The 22,933-nt window shown below is 41.8% G+C and overlaps 1 protein-coding gene and 1 pseudogene across 7 annotated transcripts in view; one reads left to right on the top strand and one right to left on the bottom strand.

Annotated features, from left to right (window-relative positions):
• The window catches only part of LOC147340038 (uncharacterized), a 29,988-nt gene extending 7,532 nt beyond the window's left edge, over window positions 1-22,456 (bottom strand). The window contains exons 1-3 of one of the 6 annotated variants that reach the window (XM_086388351.1): window positions 21,052-22,428; window positions 14,712-14,915; window positions 4,677-4,933 (exon numbers count right to left, since the gene is read on the bottom strand). In XM_086388351.1, the coding sequence (XP_086244477.1) occupies window positions 4,677-4,696 (20 nt within the window). In that variant the 5' untranslated portion in view covers window positions 4,697-4,933; window positions 14,712-14,915; window positions 21,052-22,428. Of the gene's footprint in view, window positions 1-4,210; window positions 4,464-4,676; window positions 4,934-14,711; window positions 14,916-21,051 lie in introns of those variants that run through there. The other 5 variants (XR_015159196.1, XR_015159197.1, XM_086388352.1 and 2 more) reach the window with 5 other exon arrangements.
• LOC147340039 (ubiquitin-conjugating enzyme E2 D3 pseudogene) lies at window positions 4,081-4,526 on the top strand (annotated as a pseudogene). The gene has a single exon (XR_015159201.1). The product of XR_015159201.1 is annotated as a ubiquitin-conjugating enzyme E2 D3 pseudogene (transcript).
• Window positions 22,457-22,933: the final 477 nt, after the last annotated feature.

Raw genomic sequence — 22,933 nt, 5'->3', positions numbered from 1 at the left:
ACAAAGATCCCAAGTGTCACAACTAAGACCCAGAGCAGTCAAAAAATAAATAGAAATAACTATTTTTAATTAAAACATATAAAATTACTTTCTACATAGAAGGATAGCGCCAGATAATCTTGTAAGCCCTCGATCACTTGAGGGTGTTTGAATTGCACATGCAGGTGATCATATGCTAACTGAGCGTTACCCCCTTCTCCCCTTTATTCACACCTCTTAATTATTATGGTGTTTATATTGCCTTGGCTATGTATTCCATCCCAGTGTTTTCGTCACAGAGTCCTTCTTTCTGTCACTCAAGATATATGTTGGAGTGCTAGAAGACAGTGAATTAACTGACTCATGAGCACCTCAGGCCAGGACAAGTGGAAGGGTACATGCTGTGGTTAAATTCAGACCAGCGCTCTAGTCCCAGCTCTGCCTCATATCAGTTGTGTGGACTTGGGTCCATCCCCAAACTCGGGGAGCCTCAGGTGAAGTGGCTTTTGTAGGGCTAGTGGCATGTAGCTAAAGCACCTGGCACACTGCCTGGACCACACTGAGACTTTACACAATATCTGTTTTTACTATGATTATGAACAGTTTCATCCTGGAGGATAGCACCGACCCTGAGGAATCTTTTAAATCCAGGAGATGTCAGAGAATCTGTGGCATTCTAGCACATGGAACACCAAATCAGTCCAAAATGCTGTTTAGAAAGAATCTTTCATTTCCACTACTAGATCGTATTTTGAGTGAGGGGGTAGTTTTTTAACTGGAAAAAATTCAAAGAATCTAAATTTGATTCTGAGACTAATTCTGTCTTCCTTCCCGGCTGCTCTTTCATCTGAACAACTCCTAGAGACTTCCTTAGTGGTCCAGGGGTTAAGACTCTGCACTCCCAATGCAGGAGGCCTGGGTTCCACTGCTGATCAGGGAACTAGGTCCCACATGCCACAGCTTTGCCGCAACTAACAGTTCACAAGCCACACCTAAAGATCCTATATGCCACAACTGAAACATTCCTCATGCTGCAACTAAAGAACTCGCAGGCTGCAAGGAAGATCAAGGATCCTGCGTGCCAAAGGTAAGACCAAGCATAGCCAAATACATAAGTAACTAAATAAAATAAGCCCGCATCTTCATCAATTTCACCATCACCTAAAATAGACTCACCTCATAGACTTTGGTGGAATTATCAACGTAGCCAAAAACGCTGAATGGAATGCCCTTTCAATAAAATGAGCTCTGTTTCCACGACTCACAGCAAAGAGTGTTAGCCCACTAGCTTCTGAGTTTCCGGTTTCATTCTACTATTACTTTTATTTCACAGAATCTCCTTGGAGATGATATGCATGAAACATCTAGGTTGTGCACTGTGTTCACGGGCACTGGGACAGGAGCACAGGGCACATTCCATCCCCTCCCTAGGGGGGATTTCTCTCTGGTCTACTTGTGTTGCTGTTTAGTCACTCGGTGGTATCTGACCCTTTTCTACCCCATGGACTGAACAGATTGCTCTGTCCATGGGATTCTCCAGGCAAAAATACTGGATTGGGTAGCCATTTCCTCCTCCAGGGGCAGCTTCCTGACCCAGGGATTGAACCCATGTCTCCTGCATTGGCAGGCGGGTTCCTTACAACTGAGCCACCTGGGAAGCCCCATAATTCCAAAGCAATTGTTCGGGGTAGTTTTCCATTCCAGGCTTAAGTCTCTCAACTTTGAGACCCGCCATCTGAGGGTCTGACCCCTATTCAGTGTTTCCACAGCCTCCCTGGTGGGCTAGACCTGTAGCCTAACTTAAAACTACCTTCCACTGCCAGACTTTTATTGTCCTAAAGTCTCCAAGTGCCTTACCTCAGTGTATTTACACTAGACTCCTCATGAGGAAGCCCTCAATCCCCTCACCTCCTTACACCTCATTTTTATTGGGCCCCTAGATCTCAGTTCACCAGCTACTTTAGATGAATGCTGCTCTTAGACACTAGAATTCTATAAGAAGGGGTTGAGTTTATTTTTCTTAGCATCCCCAAAACCACCCAGAAGCCTTCCAAAGAGCAGATGCTAAATTGATATTTGAACAACTATAGTGCAAGTGTGCAAGAAAGCAATGTTACTGGGATTTCACTTCTTCCACATTCTTAAATAAGCGAAGCCAATCCAGGTAAATAAACTTCAATTTTACAAAGAAAGACTAAACAAATAAAACAGACGAAGAAATGAATACTTCTTAAAATTTTTTTCTGTATCTGATAATCTCACAGACTTCACTGTGGAAAAATTTCCATTTTCACAAAAAAATCCATATTGCAATATCATGTTATCTTGTTCCGAATGACAAGAAATGATTCAAGGATTTCAGTCTGTGCTATGTAATACGAAATTTCTTAGTTTTCAACTTGATAATCTGCAGTACATGTCGGAGCTGTGCCATTAGTGTACTTGCACTCTGAAGCTAAACACATCTTTAATTAAAAGGAACAATATTTAAAAACAGAAAAAAGAAAAACCTCCAATTTGTGCATATTGTATAGGAACACAAATAAATACGTTATATGCTGAATTTCCATGAGCCCCACCGTGGCCCTCCGCTAGTGGGAAGATTGCCTGCTTTCTTGAAATGCAATGTGAAGTATCTGCTCAGACTTCACTAGGGGTGGGAGGAAATTTGGACATGCTCTGGAAAGTGCACTGGCCCTGGCACCATAGGAGCCCTGGCTGCAGCTCTGGCTCTGGCTCTGTCTTCTTCAGCTCTCAAAGCCTCTTCATACCAGAATGGGAAGGCACTTGACTTGGTATCATTGACATTAGCCCCAAACTCCCACATTCTTTTATATATCTATATCTATCATGGAAACACTCCATATTAGTTTACAAAATTGTACTCATTCCTTTTTATAGCTTCGTAGTACTCCACTCTGTGCATATATCATGTTCCCTCAATTAACATGTGCATGGACATTTATGTATTTTCATATGGTTGTGGATGTCTCTTCAGAGTTAATTTCTGAAAACACTGAATTACTGGCTCAAACATAAAAGAACATTTAATTTTCTGACATTACCAAACTGTATTTACACTCTAATCTCATTCTTTGATATGTAGCTCTCAAAGAATGAGATCAGTATATTCTCTAACACTATATACAAAAGTAAACAGAAAAGGGATTAAAGACTTAGCTATAAGAGTGAAAACCATAAAACTCTTAGAAGATAATATGAGCAGAACACTCTTTGACATAAATCATAACAATATTTTTTTTGGATCTGTCTCTGAAAGCTAGGGAAATAAAAGCAAAAGTAAATAAATGTGTTGTAATTAAAGTTAAAAGCTTTTGCACAGCAAAGGAAACCATCAACAAAATGAAAAGCCAACCTATTATATCGGATAAAATATTTGCCAATGATGTAAGCAATAAGGGGTTAATATCCAAAATATATAAACAGTTGATATAACAGTCTAAAAAAAATCAAGAAAAAGATGGGCGGAAGACTTAAATGCACATTTTTCCAAAGAAGACATACAAATAGCTGAGAGGCACATGAAATGATGTTCAACATCGTTAATCGTCCTATGAATGCAAATTTAAACCACAATGAGGTATTATCTTATACCTATCAGAAGGGCTATCATTCAAAAGGAACAGAAGTAACAAATGTTGGTGAGCATGTGGACAAGATCTATACACTGTTGGTGGGAATATCAATTGGTGCAGCCACCATGGATAACAGTAAGGAGCGTCCTCAAAATCTAAAAAGAGAACTAACACATGACCCAGCAATCGCACTCCTGGTTGTATATCTGGAAAAAAATAAAAATAAAAAAGAACCCCCTAATTTGGATGGTCTCCGTCAGGTACTCGATGCTTGTCTGAGTCTAAGGGTTTGCACTGCTTGTTTCCCCTTCCCCTCCAGCCTCATCTACTCTCTGCCAGTGACCCCACCCCAGTCCAACCTCTCTGTTTATTAAGAAGGGACCTGTGCCTGGCAGAGCCAGTGTGAGATGAAGAGATAGTCCTTCCCAGCCACCAGATAATCAGGAGTTTTGGCCAGACCTTTGAGTACACACTGAGACAGTGAGGAGTCAGACAAAAAGCACAGATGGTGGCACTGAAATGGATTAATAAGGAACTTAGTGATGTCGCCAGGGACCCTCCAGCACAATATTCTGCAGGTCCAGTTGGGGATGATACATTTCATGGGCAAATCACAATTACGAAAAAGAACGGCAACCCATATCAAGGCAGTTTATTCTCTGGGACAGTTCATTTCCCTAAAGACTACCCGTTCATACTACCTAAGGTTGCATTTGCAACAGAATTTATCATCCAGACATGAACACTAATGGCAACACTCCGTTCGCTACTCTAGGATCACTGTCGTCTCTTGCTTTCATGATTTCTAAAGTTCTGGTATCCATTTGTTCACTGCTATGTGATCCGAACCCAGATGATAGCCTACCAAGTGCCAGAGGTTGCATAGATCTATAAAACAGAAATAAGTACAAAAGAATTTTTCAGGAATGTACTCAGAAGTATGCCATGTGATGCTACCTTAAAGTCAGAATAACTTGCATTAAAGCTTGAATAAACTTTCAGTTCAGTTCAGTCCCTCAGTCGACTCTTTGCGACCCCATGAATTGCAGCATGCCGGGCCTCCCTTTCCATCACCAATTCCCGCAGTTCACTCAGACTCACATCCGAGTCGGTGATGCCATCCAGCCATCTCATCCTCTGTCACAGTCTTTTCCAATGAGACAACTCTTCACATGAGGTGGCCAAAGTACTGGAGTTTCAGCTTTAGCATCATTCCTTCCAAAGAACACCCAGGACTGATCTCCTTTAGAATGGACTGGTTGGATCTCCTTGCAGTCCAAGGGACTCTCAAGAGTCTTCTCCAACAGCACAGTTCAAAAGCATCAATTCTTCAGCACTCAACTTACTTTAAATTACTGCTAAAGAAAAAAAAAAAAAACCACTCATTTGAAAAGATCTACACACATACAATGGAATATTACTCAGTTATAAAAAAGAATGAACTTTTGCCATTTTCAAGAACACGGATTGATTGGAAGGCATTATGTTAACTGAAATATGTGAGAGAGAGGAAGGCAAATGCTGTATAATACCATTTATATGGAGAATTAAAAAATAAAACACAGATGAAGCAGACTGACAGATACAGAGAACAAGCTAGCAGTGGTTACCAGGGGAGAGCAGCAAGGGGGAGGGTAAGGGCAGGGATAGAAGATTAAGAGGTGCAAACTAATATGTATAAAATAGATAAGCTACAAGGGTATATTGCAAAACAAAGGGGATATACCAATATTTTATAATAACTATAAATGGAACATAACTTTCATAAATTGTGAATCACTTTGTTGTGTCCCTGAAACATAAAATATTGTACATAAACTATGAAAATGAAGTGAAAATGTTAGTTGCTCAGTCTTGTTCAACTCTTTTTGACCCTAAGGACAGTAGCCCACCAGGCTCCTCTATGGATGGAATTCTCCAAGTAAGAATTACCCACTGGAGTGGGTAACCATTCCCTTCTCCAGGAGATCTTCCTGACTAAGTGATCAAACCCAGGTCTCCTACATTGCAGGCAGATTCTTTGTCATCTGAGCTACCAGGGAAGCCCACAACAACTATACCTCACTTTAAAAATATATATATACTCCCAAATCATCCCACCCTCTCCCTCTCCCACAGAGTCCAAAAGACTGTTCTATACATCAGTGTCTGTTTTGCTGTCTCGTATACAGGGTTATTGGGATGACCCAGAGGAATGGTATGGGGAGGGAGGAGGGAGGAGGGTTCAGGATGGGGAACACATGTATACCTGTGGCAGATTCATTTTGATATATGGCAAAACCAATACAATATTGTAAAGTTAAAAAATAAAATACAATTAAATAAATATTCTCTCAGGAACTTTCACATATACAATACAGTATTATTAACTATGCGCTTCCCTGGTGGCTCAGTGGTAAAGAATCTGCCTGTTGATGCAGGAGAGACGGGTTCAATTCCTGGGTCGGGAAGATGCCCTGGAGGAGGACACAGCAACCCAATCCAGTATTCTTGCATGGAAAATTCCAGACAGAGGAGGCTGGTAAGCTACAATCCATGGGGTTGCAGAGAGTAGGAAACCACTTGGCCACTAGCAACAGCAATGATCAACTATAGTCACAATGCTGTACATTATATCCCTGCTGCTGCTGCTGCTGCTATGTTGCTTCAGTCGTGTCCGACTCTGTGCGACCCCATAGACAGCAGCCCACCAGGCTCCCTCATCCCTAGGATTCTCCAGGCAAGAACACTAGGGCTTCTTTATTTTGTAAGTGAAAGTTGTGAATGTTTATGCCGTTTGGACACTTACACCCATTTCATCCATCCTCCAACCCCTTCTTGTGGCAACCGCCAATCTACAACATGATGGACCTAGAGATCATTACTGATTGAAGTGACTCAGAGAAGGAGAAATATTATATGACATATCTTAGATGTATAATTTAAAAAGAGATGATACAAATGAATTTAAGTACAAAATGGAAAGACTTACAGTCTCAGAGAACAAATTTATGGTTGCCGCTGGGGAACGATGTGGGACAGAGATAGTTAGGGGATTTCCGATGGACATGTACACACTGCTATATTTAAAATGGATAAGCAACAAGGTTGTACCGTGTAACACAGGGAACTCTGCTTAGTATTATGTGGCAGTATTGATGGAGGTTTGGGGGAGAGTGGATACGTGTATATCTATGGCTGAGTCCCTTCACTGTTCACCTGAAAACTGTCACAATATTGTTAATTTGCTATACCTCAACACAAAATAAAAAAGCTAAAATTTTACAAACACTGTGCCTGCAGTGCAAGGGCTGTGAGTTCAAAGGCTGGATGGGGAATTAAGATCCCATGTGCCACATAGCAAACCAATCCACAAAATATCATCACAGAAAAAAGTGATGGGGATCCATGAAAGAAATAATTGATAAGCTAGATTTTATTCCCTTCAAACTTCTGCTCTATAAAAATACATCAAGAGAACAACAAGATGAGCCATAGTCTAGGAGAAAATATTTGCAAAAGACATATCTGATGAAGGCTCTAATCTAAAATATACAAAGAACTCTTAATATTAATAAGAAGAAAACATTTCATAAAAAATGAACAAAAGATTGGAATAGATACCTTGCCCAGGAAGATACAGAGATGGCAAACAAGCATATGGAAAGATGCTCCACATCATATACCATTAGGGAACTGCAAATTAAAAAAACAAGCAGATACCACGACATGCCTTTCAGAATGGCCAGCGTTCAAAGACTGACAACACCAAATGCTGGTAAGGACGTGAATCAATAAGAACACTCATTCCTCAGTGGTGGTGATGCAAAATGGTAGAGCCACTTTGGGAGACAGTTTGCAAGTTTCTTAGTAAACTATACATATTCAACACTGCTGGTACGAATATAAATTGGTACAGCCAATTTACAGGGAAAACAGTGTAGCAGTTCCTCAAAAAATGAAAAATAACACATAATACTTTCCACATTCCACTACTATCCAAAGGAACTGAAATCAGGACCTCGAAGAGAGCTCTGCACTCCCATGTTCATTGCAGCACTACTCACAATGGCCAAGAAAGGGAAGCAGCCTAGGTGTCCAGTGACAGATGAATGGATAAAAAAGATGCAAAATATACATATAATGGAACACTATTCGGCCTTAAAAAGAAGCTAACCTCTCCAGTTATTACAGCATGCATGAACCAAGAGGACCTTCTGTTAGAGTGAAATAAGCCAAACACAGAAAGACAAATACTGCATGTCATTTATATGAAGAATCTAAAATGTTCAAAGTCAAAAAAACAGAGAGCAGAGTGGTGGTTGCCATGGTCTATGGGAGGGTGAATGAGAAGGAACTGTAGACTTAAAAAACATTCACAGTCTATACATGAGACAGGGTGTTCAGGGCTGGTGCACTGGGATGACCCTGAGAGATGGGATGGGGAGGGAGGTGGGAGCTGGGTCAGGAAAGGGAACAATGTACACCCATGGCTGATTCATGTCAATGTATGGCAAAAGCCACTACAATATTGTAAATAGCCTCCAATTAAAATAAATAAATTAAAAGAAAAAAAAAAAAACATTCACAGCTTAAAAGCTGACAGGTATGTTCTCTTTGGTACAAACATTTAGGACTTCATCCCAGGAGGCAGTGTCTCCAGTAATCCTGAGAGACCTCCTCCAAAGAAGGGAGGGGAGGAGCCAGGTTACATAGAAGTTTTGCAACAAAGGGCAGGTAGTCTGAATATCAAAAGATTATGATAAATGAAGGAAAACCAGATAACCCTGGTTAAGGAATTTAGCATTTTTCCATATATGGAAAGATGCAAGAATCGGGGCTCACTGAAATCATTCCTTTGATATGAACTTCACATATCTGGGGCCCGTATCCTGTATTTTTACATGCTGTGTTCCCTCAGGGTTCACCATCCGTGGTGGCTGCAACTGTCAATAACTGACAGTATTTATTCACTGATACAGCAGGCAGCATTCCAATTCTCAGTATTAATCAAAAGTTACAAAGTTTAATTATACAAAATGAATAAGTTCTAGGGATCTACTATATAATATAGAGCTTATAGTTAAAAATACTATATTGTACACTCTCTAAGAGGTCAAATCTTATGGCAAGTGTTCTTATCCCAGACACAAAACATAAAGGGTGAGAAGGCATCTGTCAAAATGGCCATCATCAAAAAGTCTATAAACAATAAATGCTGGAGAGGGTGTGGAGAAAAGGGAACTCTCTTGCATTGTTGGTGGGAATGTAAATTGATACAGCCTCTATGGAGAAGAGTATAAAGTTTCCTAAAAAATTAGGAATAAAATTACCACATGACCCAACCATCCCACTACTGGGCATAAACCCTTAGGACACCATAACTGAATAAGACACATGTACTCCAATGTTCATTGCAGCACTATTTACAACATATAGGCCACAGAGGCAACCCAGATGTCCATCACTGAATGGATAAAGGAGCTCTGGTTTCTGTATATGATGAAGTACTACTCAGCCATAAAAAGACCATATTTGAGTGAGTTCCAATGTAGTGGGTGAACTTAGGGCCTATTATACAGAGTGAAAAAAGTCAGAAAGAGAAATATAAACATCGTATCCTGACACATACATGGAATCTAGGAGACAGCATTGATGAATGTATTTGCAGGGCAGGATGGGGATGCAGACATAGAGGACAGACTTGGTGACACAGGGGTGGATGAGAGGGAGGGACAAACCGAGAGCAATACTGAAACATACACATTATCATATGGAACATCGACAGCCAATGGGGATTTCCTGGGTGATGCAGGGAGCTGAAACTGGTGCTCTGTGAAAACCTAGACGGGTGGGAAGAAGTGGGAGGTGGGGGGATGTTCAAGGGGGAGGGGACATATGTATACCTATGGCCGATTCATGTTGATATATGGCAGAAACCAACACAATAGTGTAAAGCAACTACACTCCGATTAAAAATAAATTTAAAAAAGGATAAGAGGGGAATTTTGGAGGTAATGGATATGTTTATGGCATAAACTGTGGTGGTCATTTCACAGGAGTAGACTTATCTCCAAACTCATCAATAAATAAATCAGAAAAATACTGGTTAGCAAGGAAACCTAGCATATCCCAGTTAAGAGTATGCCACTTAAGGTCGCCATGAGGTAGACATCCTCAGTGGATGTAACAGAAAGCTCCAAAATGTTTCAAAGGCCCCAATCTTACCTATCTCTCACTTGACCTTTTACATAAACCACTCCCACTTTCATTAATTTAACCACCCACAAGTGTCTATTCCTTCCCTATTGTTTGCCACATTACAGTCAAGATAACTTGATTTCAATTATTATTATTTTTTTAGTGGCGTAGGCTCTAGATCCCCCACTGAGGGCAGAGCGCGCCAGTCCAGCGGCTTGAAGGCATCATCCCACCTCAGGGGAGTGCCACCCTGATTTCTGGGAAACGCCACAGACAGAAGACAACATGAATAAACCATCTAATCTGCACAGGGTTTCCCTGTACTGGAATAAGAGCACAGGACACATTCCATGCCAGCTTCACATGATTTCTCTCTGATTTACTCATAATCCCAGGCAGACTCAGAAAATGCTGCAGGTTTGGGTCTCAACCCACAAAGGAAAGTCCATATCACAATTGAGTCATACAAATTTTTTGGTTTCCAGTGCTTTCATAAAATTTATGTTTATACTATACTATAGGTTATTAAGTGGGCAATAGCATTGTGCCTCAGAACAATATAGATGTCTTAAATGGAAACACGTCATTGCTAAAAGAAAAAAGATGCTAACCATTATGTGAGCCTTCACTGAGTCCATCATTTTTGCTGCTGAGGGTGTGAACATTGCAAGAGGTATCAAAACGTGAGACACAGACATGAAGTGAGCAAACGGTGTTGGAAACATGGAGCTGAAAGACTTGCTGGAAGCAATTTTGACTGACACAAACTTTTAATTTGGTAAAGAAAAACAACAAAGAAAAGAAAAGCAGTACCTGTGAAATACAATAAAGCAAGGTGTAACAGAGTGAAGTGTGCCTGTAACTGTTAAGGGCAGTTTCCCATCCCAGGCTTGTCTTTAAACTATGTAGCCCACAATGTGAGAACCTGGTTCCTGGTCACGATTGCCACAGCCTCATCCAGCCTGCCATGCACAGAACTTATAATTACTTCCCACCGGAAGACTTATACTTTCCCAAGGCCCACCACTACCTTGTGTCAGGGAATTCACATTTGGCTGCTGTCATGTCACCATTTCCTTTACATGACAGCTGCTTCTCGACTCTATAATTTTACGGTCAGTGGCTAGATCTTTTTCTCAGCTCTCCAAGTATTAGCATGGAGTCTTCTATGAGCAGAGGTTCAATTACTGTTTAGGGAATAAATGAGCCTGTGAGCATGAGGATGAATTTCTTAGAATTTAATTTTACATTTTTGAATTAACGAAGCATACACGGTCACTTATAATTTTGTAAAACACAACTAGGAAAGATGAGGAAATAAAATACCATCCATCTTACTTTCCCTCTATTTCTTGATCCCACATATTGCACTGCTTAGTGTTTTCATATTGTCAAGGAAATAACATATTGTAATTCCATGTTATCTTGAACCAGCTTATTAAATAAGATGGAACCTTTCCCACTTCTTTTACACAACAGAAAAACTCTTAAGACCGATAAACAACAGAAAGTGTGACTGATGTCATTCGTACAGTTAGATTATAAGCTTTCATTGAGGAGCAACCTTTGAAAAGTAGCAAGAACATAAAAACACAGATTTATCTCTAAATTCCTCATACAGAACACAAACCCCAAGAAATTATACACTGTGCACCCTCTGGGATGCCCCGTTCTATACTACTTATAGAACACTGAATGCTATCCTCAACCACAAAGTCCAGAATTTGGCTCAGCTTCATTAGGTGTGGAAAGAATTGCTGGAGGAACACTGGGACATCCGCTGGCTTGGGCCCTCTCTTCCTCGCCTCTTAAAGCTGTGATACCCAGGATCTCTGATAGCTGACAGAAGTGGTGGGGTTGGGGGAGGGGGAAGAAGGCTGGCAGGGTGTTCTACAGTCCTCAGAGTCCCAATCTTCATATCTCTCAGAGTCTGACACTGCTCCCTTTCCCGAACTGTGTCAACAAGCCTCCAAACAAAGTTTCACCTCTTAGAGATCGGCAGGGGAGAAGTCCGGGAATTGAGTGCATGGGTGCCGCTTTGTGTCTCCATCTTTACTGCCCCATGCCTCGTTCGCACTCGGCGCTCTCCCAGGGACTGGAGTTAGGGCCTAGGTTTTCTTCATTTACAGAGTCAAGTAATCGCTTATCTTACAGAATGTCTTAGATCACAATGTACCGAAGAAATTGGCCTAAGAGAGTTGTAGGAACCGTCCCCTGCCGATCATAGAGATGAGACTTTGGGCGTTATCTTTGTTACAGGACGGGGGAATGGTCCCTTGAGTCCACATTCAGGTCCTCACCTTGCCCACAGATCAGTCCTGGGAATCCACTCTTAGCCACACGAATGCGCTGAACATCAGTCCGAGCTCTTTGCCACCAGCACGGAAGTTTTGCAGACACTTCCGGCTATGGCTGCCCTGTGCACGATCTCTGAGGGATGATGGAAGGGGCGGAGCTCTATGGGGACCCCGTAGTTCAGTGTTCAGCGGTCCTTGGGTCATCCCTTAGGGTTCTCAGCATGCCGTCTGTCAGAGCCCAGGACCCTTCGCACTATGGACTTGATAACTCCTGCCCCCAAAGGAAGCCCTCACCTCTCCAAGTCCTTAGTGGGGAATCAGGGCACTTCTCTGTGCATCTCTCCTTGACAGAGGCAGAGCCACTTTGTGAGCCTTCCTCCTTTGTGGGAGAGACCCTCTCATCAGCACTGATGGTCCTCATCTTCCCAGTCATGAGGGCCAAGATGCCACCCTCCTCAGAACTGGGGTTCCATCCATTCTGTCACTGAGACCAGATAGAAATGAAGAGGCTTCTGATCCCTATAACTCTGCCTGGAGCCTCTGGGGTTAGGAATAGGTGCAGGGGTCTGTAAAGCCTCCTCATTTGAGGGTCTAGTGATACTTCTTTCTTCACTCAGGGATCTCACCATGGTCCTGGCCAGTCCTGGGACCTGACCCTCCAACCTGAGATTCTCCTCTACTGAACTGAGGCCATTCTTCTTAGACTGAGACTTTGACCTCACAGAGAACTACAAGGCTTATAAGATGGAATGTCCTGTCTGGGCATTCTAGGCCTGAGAGCAAGTTTGGGAGGTCTCTGAATGACCTGTATTTTACGGTGCTTGTCTCTCCAGTCCTCACCTATGGGAGCCCAAATTTTGTCTATCTCTTGGATTAAAGGATTCCTGGGGAGCACCACATTCCGGCAAACTCTTCAGCAGCGTCCCTAATGCAAACCTTACAGTTTCATGTCCCAGACTTGACCTGAGATGGGGAAAATAACACAGAAGGCAGGGGGCAAAATGGGGTGTCCTCCCAGAGAAAAATGCTGCTCCGTCCTTTTCAAAAGCCAGAGTCAGTCTCTTTTCCTGACTTGTTTTAATTGATTGACAGGCATACTTTTCAAACATTGTACTGCATGTAATCATGTGTCACAAATACTGTGTTTTGTTACAAACTGAAAATTTATGGTAACCATGCATTAACCACGTCTATGGCATCATTTCCCAACATCATGTATTCACTTGGGGTCCCTGTTCCACATATTGTTAATTCTTTAAATATTTTAAACTCTTTCCTTATTTCATTTCTTCTGGTGCCCTCATCAGTTGTCTTTGTTACTATTGTAACTGTCTTACATTTGTAAATTAAGCTATGTGCATTTTTTAGACATCTTCTAGTAAGTGTACAATGGCTTAACAACTTTTATAAGCACTAGGAATCCCCCAAATTCCTAATGATTTACTCTATGGCAATTTTCACTTTATATCAGTGATCTAGAACCCAAGTCACTATATTTGAGATATAAGTACAATTCTAAAGGAAAAAAGCCATCCAAGATGGTTTTGTGCTATTCTGAATGAGGTTATCTGACACTGCACAGAGAGACGATCTTACGGTCCCTATCATCTGTTTCTCTTCTTTATTCCTGTCATTTATTGATGTAGCCTTCAATGCTTTGTGCCTAAAGAAGTGTATTGGAATATATCCAGAGTCCTTACTTTTATCCCAAGATACATTTGAGTGTTAAGGAACACAAGTTCTGCTTTAGAGCAAGAAGAGTATAACAGCGTCAGATCTAGAGGAATTCAGAGAGGAATCTAACTCCAGGCCTATCAGGCACTAGTGTTCCCCAGCGAGGGCTCACTGCCTGATGCACCTAGAAGCCAATACTATGGAACGGGCTTTTGAGAGAAAAACTTTAATCCAAGGTGGACTAGCAAGAAGACAGAAGTAGGGCTCTCAAATCTGTCTCCTCAATCCAGAGTTTGAAGTAAAATGAAAGGGTTTAGGGGAACCGCAAACTTGGAAGCTAATTGGCTAGTCTTGAATTAGTTCATGTAAGCTATTCATGCTGCTAGGGCCAGATTTTCCGCATTGAAGGACTTCATAAAGTTCTCCCCTGGCCACATTCCTACTCTGAGAGTTCCACAGACTGAACCCTCTTGGTTCTGCAGTCATCCTGGAAACATAGGCTCCTTTTTGGCACATGCATAGTGCTGCCTCTATAAATAACTCAAGGTTTGATTAATCAACAACCTGTTTTAAGGAGGCAAAACCACTTTAAACTGGTCAATGCTTTATGCTTCAATCCTCCCATTTCTCTTTGTACATTCTTCAAGCTTGTGGGAAATCATCCTCAATTTGGTTAATGAGTCTCAAATTGTGTAGAAAATGATAATCCCAGGTCCCAGAGTTTTGTACCACCAGGACTGGAGTGTTACATAAGCACTGACAAGGTTGGATTAATTGGTATTTAAGAAAGGTGATTATCAGAGGCTTTGTTTCCTTCACATGTCTCTTTTCAGGCTATTGCTTGAAGTTTGGCGTTTTGGTGCCTGGATGGAATTTATTACTATTGGGTCATCTGTCTTGGATCTTCCTGGCCACTCCTCAGCCCAAACTGAGCTCTGCAGTTGACTGACCAATTTCTTCCACTGTGGTGCTCAAAATAGTTTACCTTTTGGCCAGCAAACAGAGCCTGGACCTACTGTCTTTAACCAATGCATGCTGCCTCTTCCCAGCCTTCATGGATTGAAGTCGTTGTCAACCAGAACTCTTTATCAGGAACTTGATGTCTCCCTGGAAAGCCCTTGCATTCGTGGGAGCTGTAGGAAAGCCTTCAGGGCTTCTCTATCTGTGGCTCAGAGCACTTTGTTCCTCTCTAGGAAGAAAATGGGCAAACTTGAGGCATCGCCCCTTAATTTAGGACCCAATTCCATTTCCTAATTTGTTTTCTGGAAAGCATTGGCTGAATGAGTTCCCTGGAGAAACCACTGAGAAGAATGGATAGTCTCAAGGTGACCAGCTTGGATCTGAGGGTTCACTTAAAGAACCCTGAAAAGTTTTCCATTATTATATGTGGTTGTCAAACTGTAGCTTGAAAGGCACACGTGCTACCCAGCTTCCAAGGAATCTGTCCCACCAGTTCCAAGACTGGAGCCCATTGGGTCACAGGCTCCTAATATTTCTGCCCCGCCATGTGCTGAGGGCATGCTTGTCTACTGAGGACGGTCCTATAGAAGTTCAGGCTCTGTCTCAGTCTCCACGGAGAAAAACTTACCTAGTCAGTAGGAGGCTGAGACAGTGACTGCATCCCATTGAAGAAAGTGAAAGAGGAAGCTGTCTTAGCCTCAGGCAGAGCTGATTTTCAGACACACACATTCAAACACCAATTTCCTCACTTCCTTTCTGAGCATGCTGGGGTTTAATCTTTCTGGTAGATGACCAAAATACTTTACCCCTCCAGCAGAGATCACCGACAAGCAAATCTAGATGTCTGGGCAAATTCCAGGGGAAATACATTCACTCCAAGGACTCTATGTAGCCCATGGCCCTTAAGACCACAACCAATGGCTATTTTTTCCTGGTAAAATTTCATTTTTAACATCACACATGCACAAATATCAGAGAAGGCAATGGCACCCCACTCCAGTACTCTTGCCTGGAAAATCCCATGGGCGGAGGAGCCTGGTAGGCAGCAGTCCATGGGGTCGCACAGAGTCAGACACGACTGAGGGACTTCACTTTCATGCATTGGAGAGGAAAATGGCAACCCACTCCAGTGTTCTTGCCTGGAGAATCCCAGGGACGGGGAGGCCTGGTGGGCTGCTGTCTATGGGGTCGCAGAGAGTTGGACACGACTGAAGTGACTTAGCAGCAGCAGCATGCACAAATATATAAAAGTAGTTCAGTACTACCTCCCTGCTATTCTGGCTGATATACAATAGGACTGGACTTTTTAGTGAGGAAACACCAGAATGTGCCCTATTGTATGAAATTCCTTAGCCGGCAGGTTCTTTACCATATGAACCAACGGGGGAAGCCCAAAGACATTGCATCCCTAGTACTGATTTATCTTATAACTGGAAGTGTGACATTTTTACTTCCTTCATCTGTTTTTCTTTATTTTTATTTCATTTAATTTTTAACTTTACAATATTGTATTGGTTTTGCCATATATCAACATGAATCTACCACAGGTATACATGTTTCCCTTCCTGAACCCTCCTGCCTCCTTCCTCCCCATACCATCCCTCTGGGTCATCCCAGTGCACCAGCCCCAAGCATCCAGTATTGTGCATCAAAACAAGGAAAATTTTTTTTCTTTTCTTTTATATCTATATGAGATGACGGATGTTCCCTAAACTTACTGTGGCAATCATTTCATTGTGTTTGTAAGTTAAATCATTGTGCTGTACACCTTAAACTTACCCAGTGCTCTAAGTCAATGATATTGCAATAGAACTGGAAGGAGAAAAAAAAAAAAGAAATTCCTTAGCCGGATTAGGGTGCATTCTTCTGTGTGTAGGGGGGAGACTTTTCCTGCTTTATACTCCCTCATCTTACATTTATGCTCACACCACAACAAGGTAATCAGGGCTGGTTTCATTAAGAATACACTCATGTGGAACTCCAAGTATCATAAGAGACTACTACAAAGAATTATATGCAAATAAAATGGACAATCTAGAAGAAACGCACAGATTCTTAGAGAGGTACAGCCTTTCAAGACTAAACAAGGAAGAAATAGAGAACGTGAGTAGAGGGATCACAAGTACTGAAACAGTGATTTAAAACTTTGCAATAAAATGTCCAGGACCAGGTGGCTTCTCGGATAATTCTATCCAACACTTAGAGATTCTATCAACCTCTTCCAAAAAGAATTACAGAGGGAGGAACACTCCCAAGCTCATTCTATGAGTCCACCATCACCTTGAGAGCAAAACCAGACAGAGAAGCACACACGAAAACAAAAAGAAGAAAATGACAGGCCAATATCACTGAAAAACGCAGATGGAAAAATCCTGAACAAAATACTAGCGAACCAAAAAAGACAGTCTTTTCAATAAGTGGTGCCTTGAAAACTGGACAGTTACATGTAAAGTAATGAATTTAGAACATTCTCTAACACCATACAAAAAATAAACTCAAAATGGATCAAAGACCGAAATGTAAACCCAGATTCTATAAAACCCTCAGAGGAAAACCTAGGCAGAACACTGTTTGACATAAGTTGCAGCAGTATCTTTTTCTTTTAGTAAAATGGTTTTTGATCCACCTCCTGGAGTAATGAAAATAAAAAGAAAAACAAACAGGTGACCTTTAATTAAAGTCAAAAGCTTCCACACAGCAAAAGAAACCAAAAACAAAAAGACAACTCACAGAATCAGAGGAAATATTTGCAAACAAAGCAAACAACAGCGCAATAATCTCCAAAATATATAAATAGCTCATGCACCTCTGCGTCAAATAAACAATCCCATAAAAAGTAGGCAGAGTGGATAAACAAACATTCCTTCAAAGAAGACATACAGATGACCAAAAAGCATATGAAAAGATGCTCAACATCACTAATTATCAGAAACATGCAAATGAAAAGTACAATGAGGTATCACCTCACACCAGCCAGAATGGTCATCATCCCCAAATCTGCAAACAACAAATGATGGAGTGTGGAAAAAAGGGAACATTCTTGCTCTCTCGGTGGGAATGCAAACTGACACAGTCACTATGGGGAACATTATGGAAGTTCCTTGAAAGACGAAAAATAGAGTTACCATATGATTTACCAATCCCACTCCTGGTACATATCCAGAGAAAACCATGATTCATAAATATACATGCACTCCAATCTTCACTGCAGCACTATTTACATTAGCGAAGATATGGAAGTAACCTAAATATCCATCAACAGAGGAATGAATAAAGCAAATGTCGTACACATATACAATGGAATATTATTCAGCCATAAAAAGAATTAATTAATGACATGTGCAGCAACATGGATGGACCTAGGGAATGTCATACTAAGTAAAGTAAGACAGAGAAAGACAAATAGCATATGTTATCACTAGTAAGTGGAATCTAATTTTTTAAAAGTGACACAAATGAACTTGCTTCCCTGGTGGCTCAGCTAGTAACGAATCTACCTGCAATGTGGGAGACCTGGCTTTGATCCCTGGGTTGGGAAGACCCCCTGGAGAAGGGAACAGCTACCCACTCCAGTATCCTGGCCTGGAGAATTCCATGGACTGTATAGGCCATGGGGTTGCAAAGAGTTGGATAAGACAGCGACTTTCATTTCACTTCACAAATAAACTCATTTACAAAATAGAAACCGACTTATGGATATCAAAAACAAGCTTATGATTACCACTGGAGAAATGTTGGGGGAGGGATACTTTAGGAGCCTGAGATAAACATACACGACTGTTGTGTCTGACTCTTCGTGACTCCATGGACTGTAGTCCACCAGGACCCTCCATCCATGGAATTTTCCAGGTCAGAATACTGGAGTGAGTTGCTATTTCCTGCTCTAGGGGATCTTCCTGACCCACGGACTGAACCCACTTCTCTTGTGTCTCCTGCATTGGCAGGTGATTCTTTGCCACTGTGCCACTTGAGAAGCCCACATCTACAACTAATATATATAATAGCAATAACCCCAAAGCGCCTACTGTATAACACAGGGAACTCTACTCAGTAACCTGTAGAAATCTGTATGACAAAAGAATCTGAAAATGAGTGAATATGTGTATGTATAACTGAATCACTCTATTATATACCTGAAACTAACACAACATTTTAAATTAATTACACTCAACAAAACGCAATAGAAAAATAATACTACCTTAATATCCAGCAATCTGACTCCTGGGCATATATCCTGAAAAAATCATAATTCGAAAATGGAACAATCACCTCAAGGTAAATTGCAGCAATATTTACAATACCCAAGACATGGGAGCAAACTAAATGTCCATCAACAGAGGAGTAGATAAACACGTGGTCCAGAAATACAAAGGAATATTACTCAGCCATAGGAAAGAATGCCATTTGCAGCAACATGGATGGACCTAGGGACTGTCATACTAAGTGAAGTAAGTCAAAGACAAATATATCCTTCATCTGTGGAATCTAATTTTAAAAAGTGATAAAATGAACTTAATACAAAACAGAAAACTTACCGATCCTGAAAACGAACTTATGGATACTAAAGGGGAAATGTAGGAGGGAGGGATAAATCAGGAGCTTGGGATCAACATACACACACCCCTATTTATGAAATAGATAACCAATAAGGACCTCTTGCATAGCACAGGGAACTCTAATCAATATTCTGGGATAACCTACATGAGAAAAGAAACTGAAAATGAATTAATATATATGTATAACAGCATTACTTTGCTATATGCCTAAAACTAACACAACATTGTAAAACAACTATACTCCAATAAATTTTAAAAAATAGACTACCTGGGCATATATCTGAAGAAAACCATAATTTGAATAGGAACAAGCACCCCCATGTGCCTTGCAGCACTGTTTACAAGAGCTAAGGCATGGAAACAACCTACAGGTCCATCAACAGATGCAAAAGATGTGATACATAAATACAATGGAAGAATACTCAGCCATAAAAAAGAATGAAAGAATGCCATTTTCAGCAACATGGATGGATCTAGAGATTGTCATAATGAGTGAAGTCAGACAAAGACAAATACCATAGTATATTGCTCATAGGTACAGTCTAATTTTTTAAAATGGCACAAATGGACTTATTCAAAAAACAGAAACAGACTCCCAGAATTTGAAAAGAGATTTATGGTTACCAAAGGAGAACTTTGTGGGGAGGATACTTTAGAAGCTTAAGATGAACATACACACACAACCAATATAGAAAATAGATAACTGAACAGGACCTCCTATATAACAAAGGGAACTCTACTCAATATTCTATAATAGCCTATATGGGAAAAGAATCTGGAAAAGATTGAATATATGTGTAACTGAATCACTTTGCTGTACACCTGAAACTAACACAAGATTGTAAATCAACAAATCTCCAATAATTTTTTTTTTTAAAAAAAGAATATCCATCTGTAACAATACCTCTGTGCTGTCACCTTAGGCAAAGGGGAAAACCCCCATCACCTCCATAGAGCAAGGTTTCCAGGCGAGGAGCAAGGTGTTTTATCTCCGGATTCAGAGGACCCTCATTAATTACAGGTTGAATAAAGTCTCGCCACATTCATCCCATGCTGCTGCTACTAAGTCGATTCAGTCGTGTCCGACTCTGTGGGATCCCATAGACGGCAGCCCACCAGGCTCCCCCATCCCCGGGATTCTCCAGGCAAGAACACTGGAGTGGGTTGCCATTTCCTTCTCCAATGCATGAAAGTAAAAGGTGAAAGTGAGGTCGCTCAGTCGTGCCCGACTCCTAGCGACCCCATGGACTGCAGCCCACCAGGCTCCTCCATCCATGGGATTTTCCAGGCAAGAGTACTGGAGTGGGGTGCCATCAGAGCCAACTCCTATTAGCCAATCCCAACACATAAAACAGTCAGACACAGACAAACATAGGTAATTAAATCCAAAGGCCTGGAACCTTAAGCCAGTGTTCAGACCTCTAACCCAATCATTTGAGCACCCCAGTAGCCAACCTCTGACATTGTCCTCTTTTGGGTGGGTCTTTAACCCACGACTGTAGCCTTAGGATTCTAATCAGACAGAAGAAACTCTCCTAGGTGGGACTCTAACCCACAGTGGTGTTGTCGTTCTTCAATCAATTCGTCACGTCTAACTCTGTGCAACCCAATGGACTGCAGCATACCAGGCTTTCCTGTCCTTCACTATCTCCTCGGGTTTGCTCAAACTCATGCCCATTGAGTCAGTGATGCCATCCAACCGTCTCATCCTTTCTAACACACAGTCCTGATGAGATTATTAGACTACAGGCACATTCTAACTTCATATAGCACACTTAGTTACAGGCATATTTTAAGGAGTTTACTCACCCCAAAGATGTCTGATCCAGGAGCTGTTTCCTTCCTTAAAAGTGAAAGGAGCCCCAGAAGCCAGAGCAGCCCAGAGTGCCATGGCTAGGAAACAGGAACCCGAGAGCTAACTCTCTAGACAAACTCAGTATAGGTGGGCACTCAGGGTTGGTGTTGAGGGCCCACCAGGGGCTACAGTGCATCAAGCAGATGGTCACAAGTCCTAAACCTCAGCAAGGCTGCCCAAACTCACGGAACATGGGCTCACTGCCCAATGCTCAGAGAAGTCAGTACTTAACGGCAAGAGCTTTAGAGAAAAGAGCTTTACTGCAAGGCCAATCAGTGCAGGAGGCAAGGTATCAGATCTCTCTCCAATCCAGGAGCCTGGGTGCAATTTAAGGGGTCTCCGGAATTTCTAATTGAAAGCGAATTGGCTAGTCTTCAATTTCATTTTAGCTACTCAGGTTACAGGAAGCCAGGTTTTCCTCATTGAAGGACTTCTCACTTTGTAAATGGCCCGGGGCAATATTTCTCTTCTCTGAGTTTTGCAGACTGAAGAGCTTGGCTCCGGGGTCATCCTGAGGTCATGTGTTCCTTCTTGGACACATGCAGTTCTTTCTTTGTAAAATGACTCAAGGTGTGACTAATCAACAATCTATTTGAGAGGGTCAAACCAGTTTAAGCTGGTCAATTGTTTCACATGCTGTTTCACTAGCCCCCTGAACTCCAGCACATTACCCAAACTCCAAGACAAAGATAATCACAGTGTACTAAATGTTGCCTAGCAATGACAATCATGTAACATTCCCACCACAGGATGTGACATAGAATGTGCCTGAGGTAGAATCTTTCCAAGTTGGAAACAACTCAGAGTTCTTAGAATTTTTGTCGTTGACCAGTATCTTCCCTCCCAGATACCAGTTCATCTAATTAATGAATATTTCCACGCATTTAAGTACCAACAAGAAATCTAGAATTTGCCCAATTACACACAAGATAAAATAATCAAGTAGGTCCTTAAGGAGAGGTCTCTGGCTCCCTCAACTCAGTGTAAATGTCACCAGTCCAGGAGGCTGTGGATTCTCTGAGGCCCTCCACCTGAGGATCTGGCCGTGCTCACCACTCCCACTGTCTAGGAATAGCCCACCAGGCAACTTCCCTTGAAATGACCTCTCGTTGTAGGCTTTGCATTTTCCTAAGGCTCCAAAGCGAGACTGTGTATTAAAAAACGGAGACATCTGTTGCCGACAAAGGTCCCTGTACTCAAAGCTATGGTTTTTCCGGTAGTCACGTATGAATGTGAGAGTTGGACCATAAAGATGGCAGAGCACTGAAGAATTGATGCTTTCAAACTGTGGTGCTGGAGAAGGTTCTTGGGAGTCCCTTGGACAGCAAGGAGATCAAGCCAGTCCATCCAAAAGGAAATCAACCCTGAGTGTTCATTGGAAGGACTGATGCTGAAGCTGAAGCTCCAATACTTTGGCCATCTGATGTGAAGAGCCGACTCATTGGAAAAGACCCGGATGCTAGGAAAGAAAGATTGAGGGCAGGAGAGGAGGGGGCAGCAGAGGAGAAGATGGTTGGAAGGCATCACTGACTCAATGGACATGAGTTTGAGAAAACTCCGGGAGATAGTGAAGCGCAGAGAGGCCTGGTGAGCTGCAGTCTATGAGTCACAAAGAGTGGGACATGACATAATGACTGAACAACAACAAGGCTCCACATTGCCTCACTGCAGGCCATTTACACTTGCTTTCAACTCCAACTGCCTGCCCTCCTTACCACTGCTTTTGACTTGTTCTTTCAGCAGTCCCCAGCCTTTTTGGCACCATGGACTGGTTTTGTAGAAGACAATTTTTCCACAGACTTGGAGTGGGGGATGGTTTTGGGGTAATTCAAGCAC

This window comes from Bos grunniens, chromosome X (genome assembly GCF_055505025.1).
Source record: "Bos grunniens cultivar Pamir isolate PY7600 chromosome X, Bosgru_T2T1.0, whole genome shotgun sequence".
Taxonomy (NCBI): Eukaryota; Metazoa; Chordata; class Mammalia; order Artiodactyla; family Bovidae; genus Bos; species Bos grunniens.
Note: the sequence above shows the minus strand (reverse complement) of the source record. Positions and strands in the feature narration are given on the sequence as shown.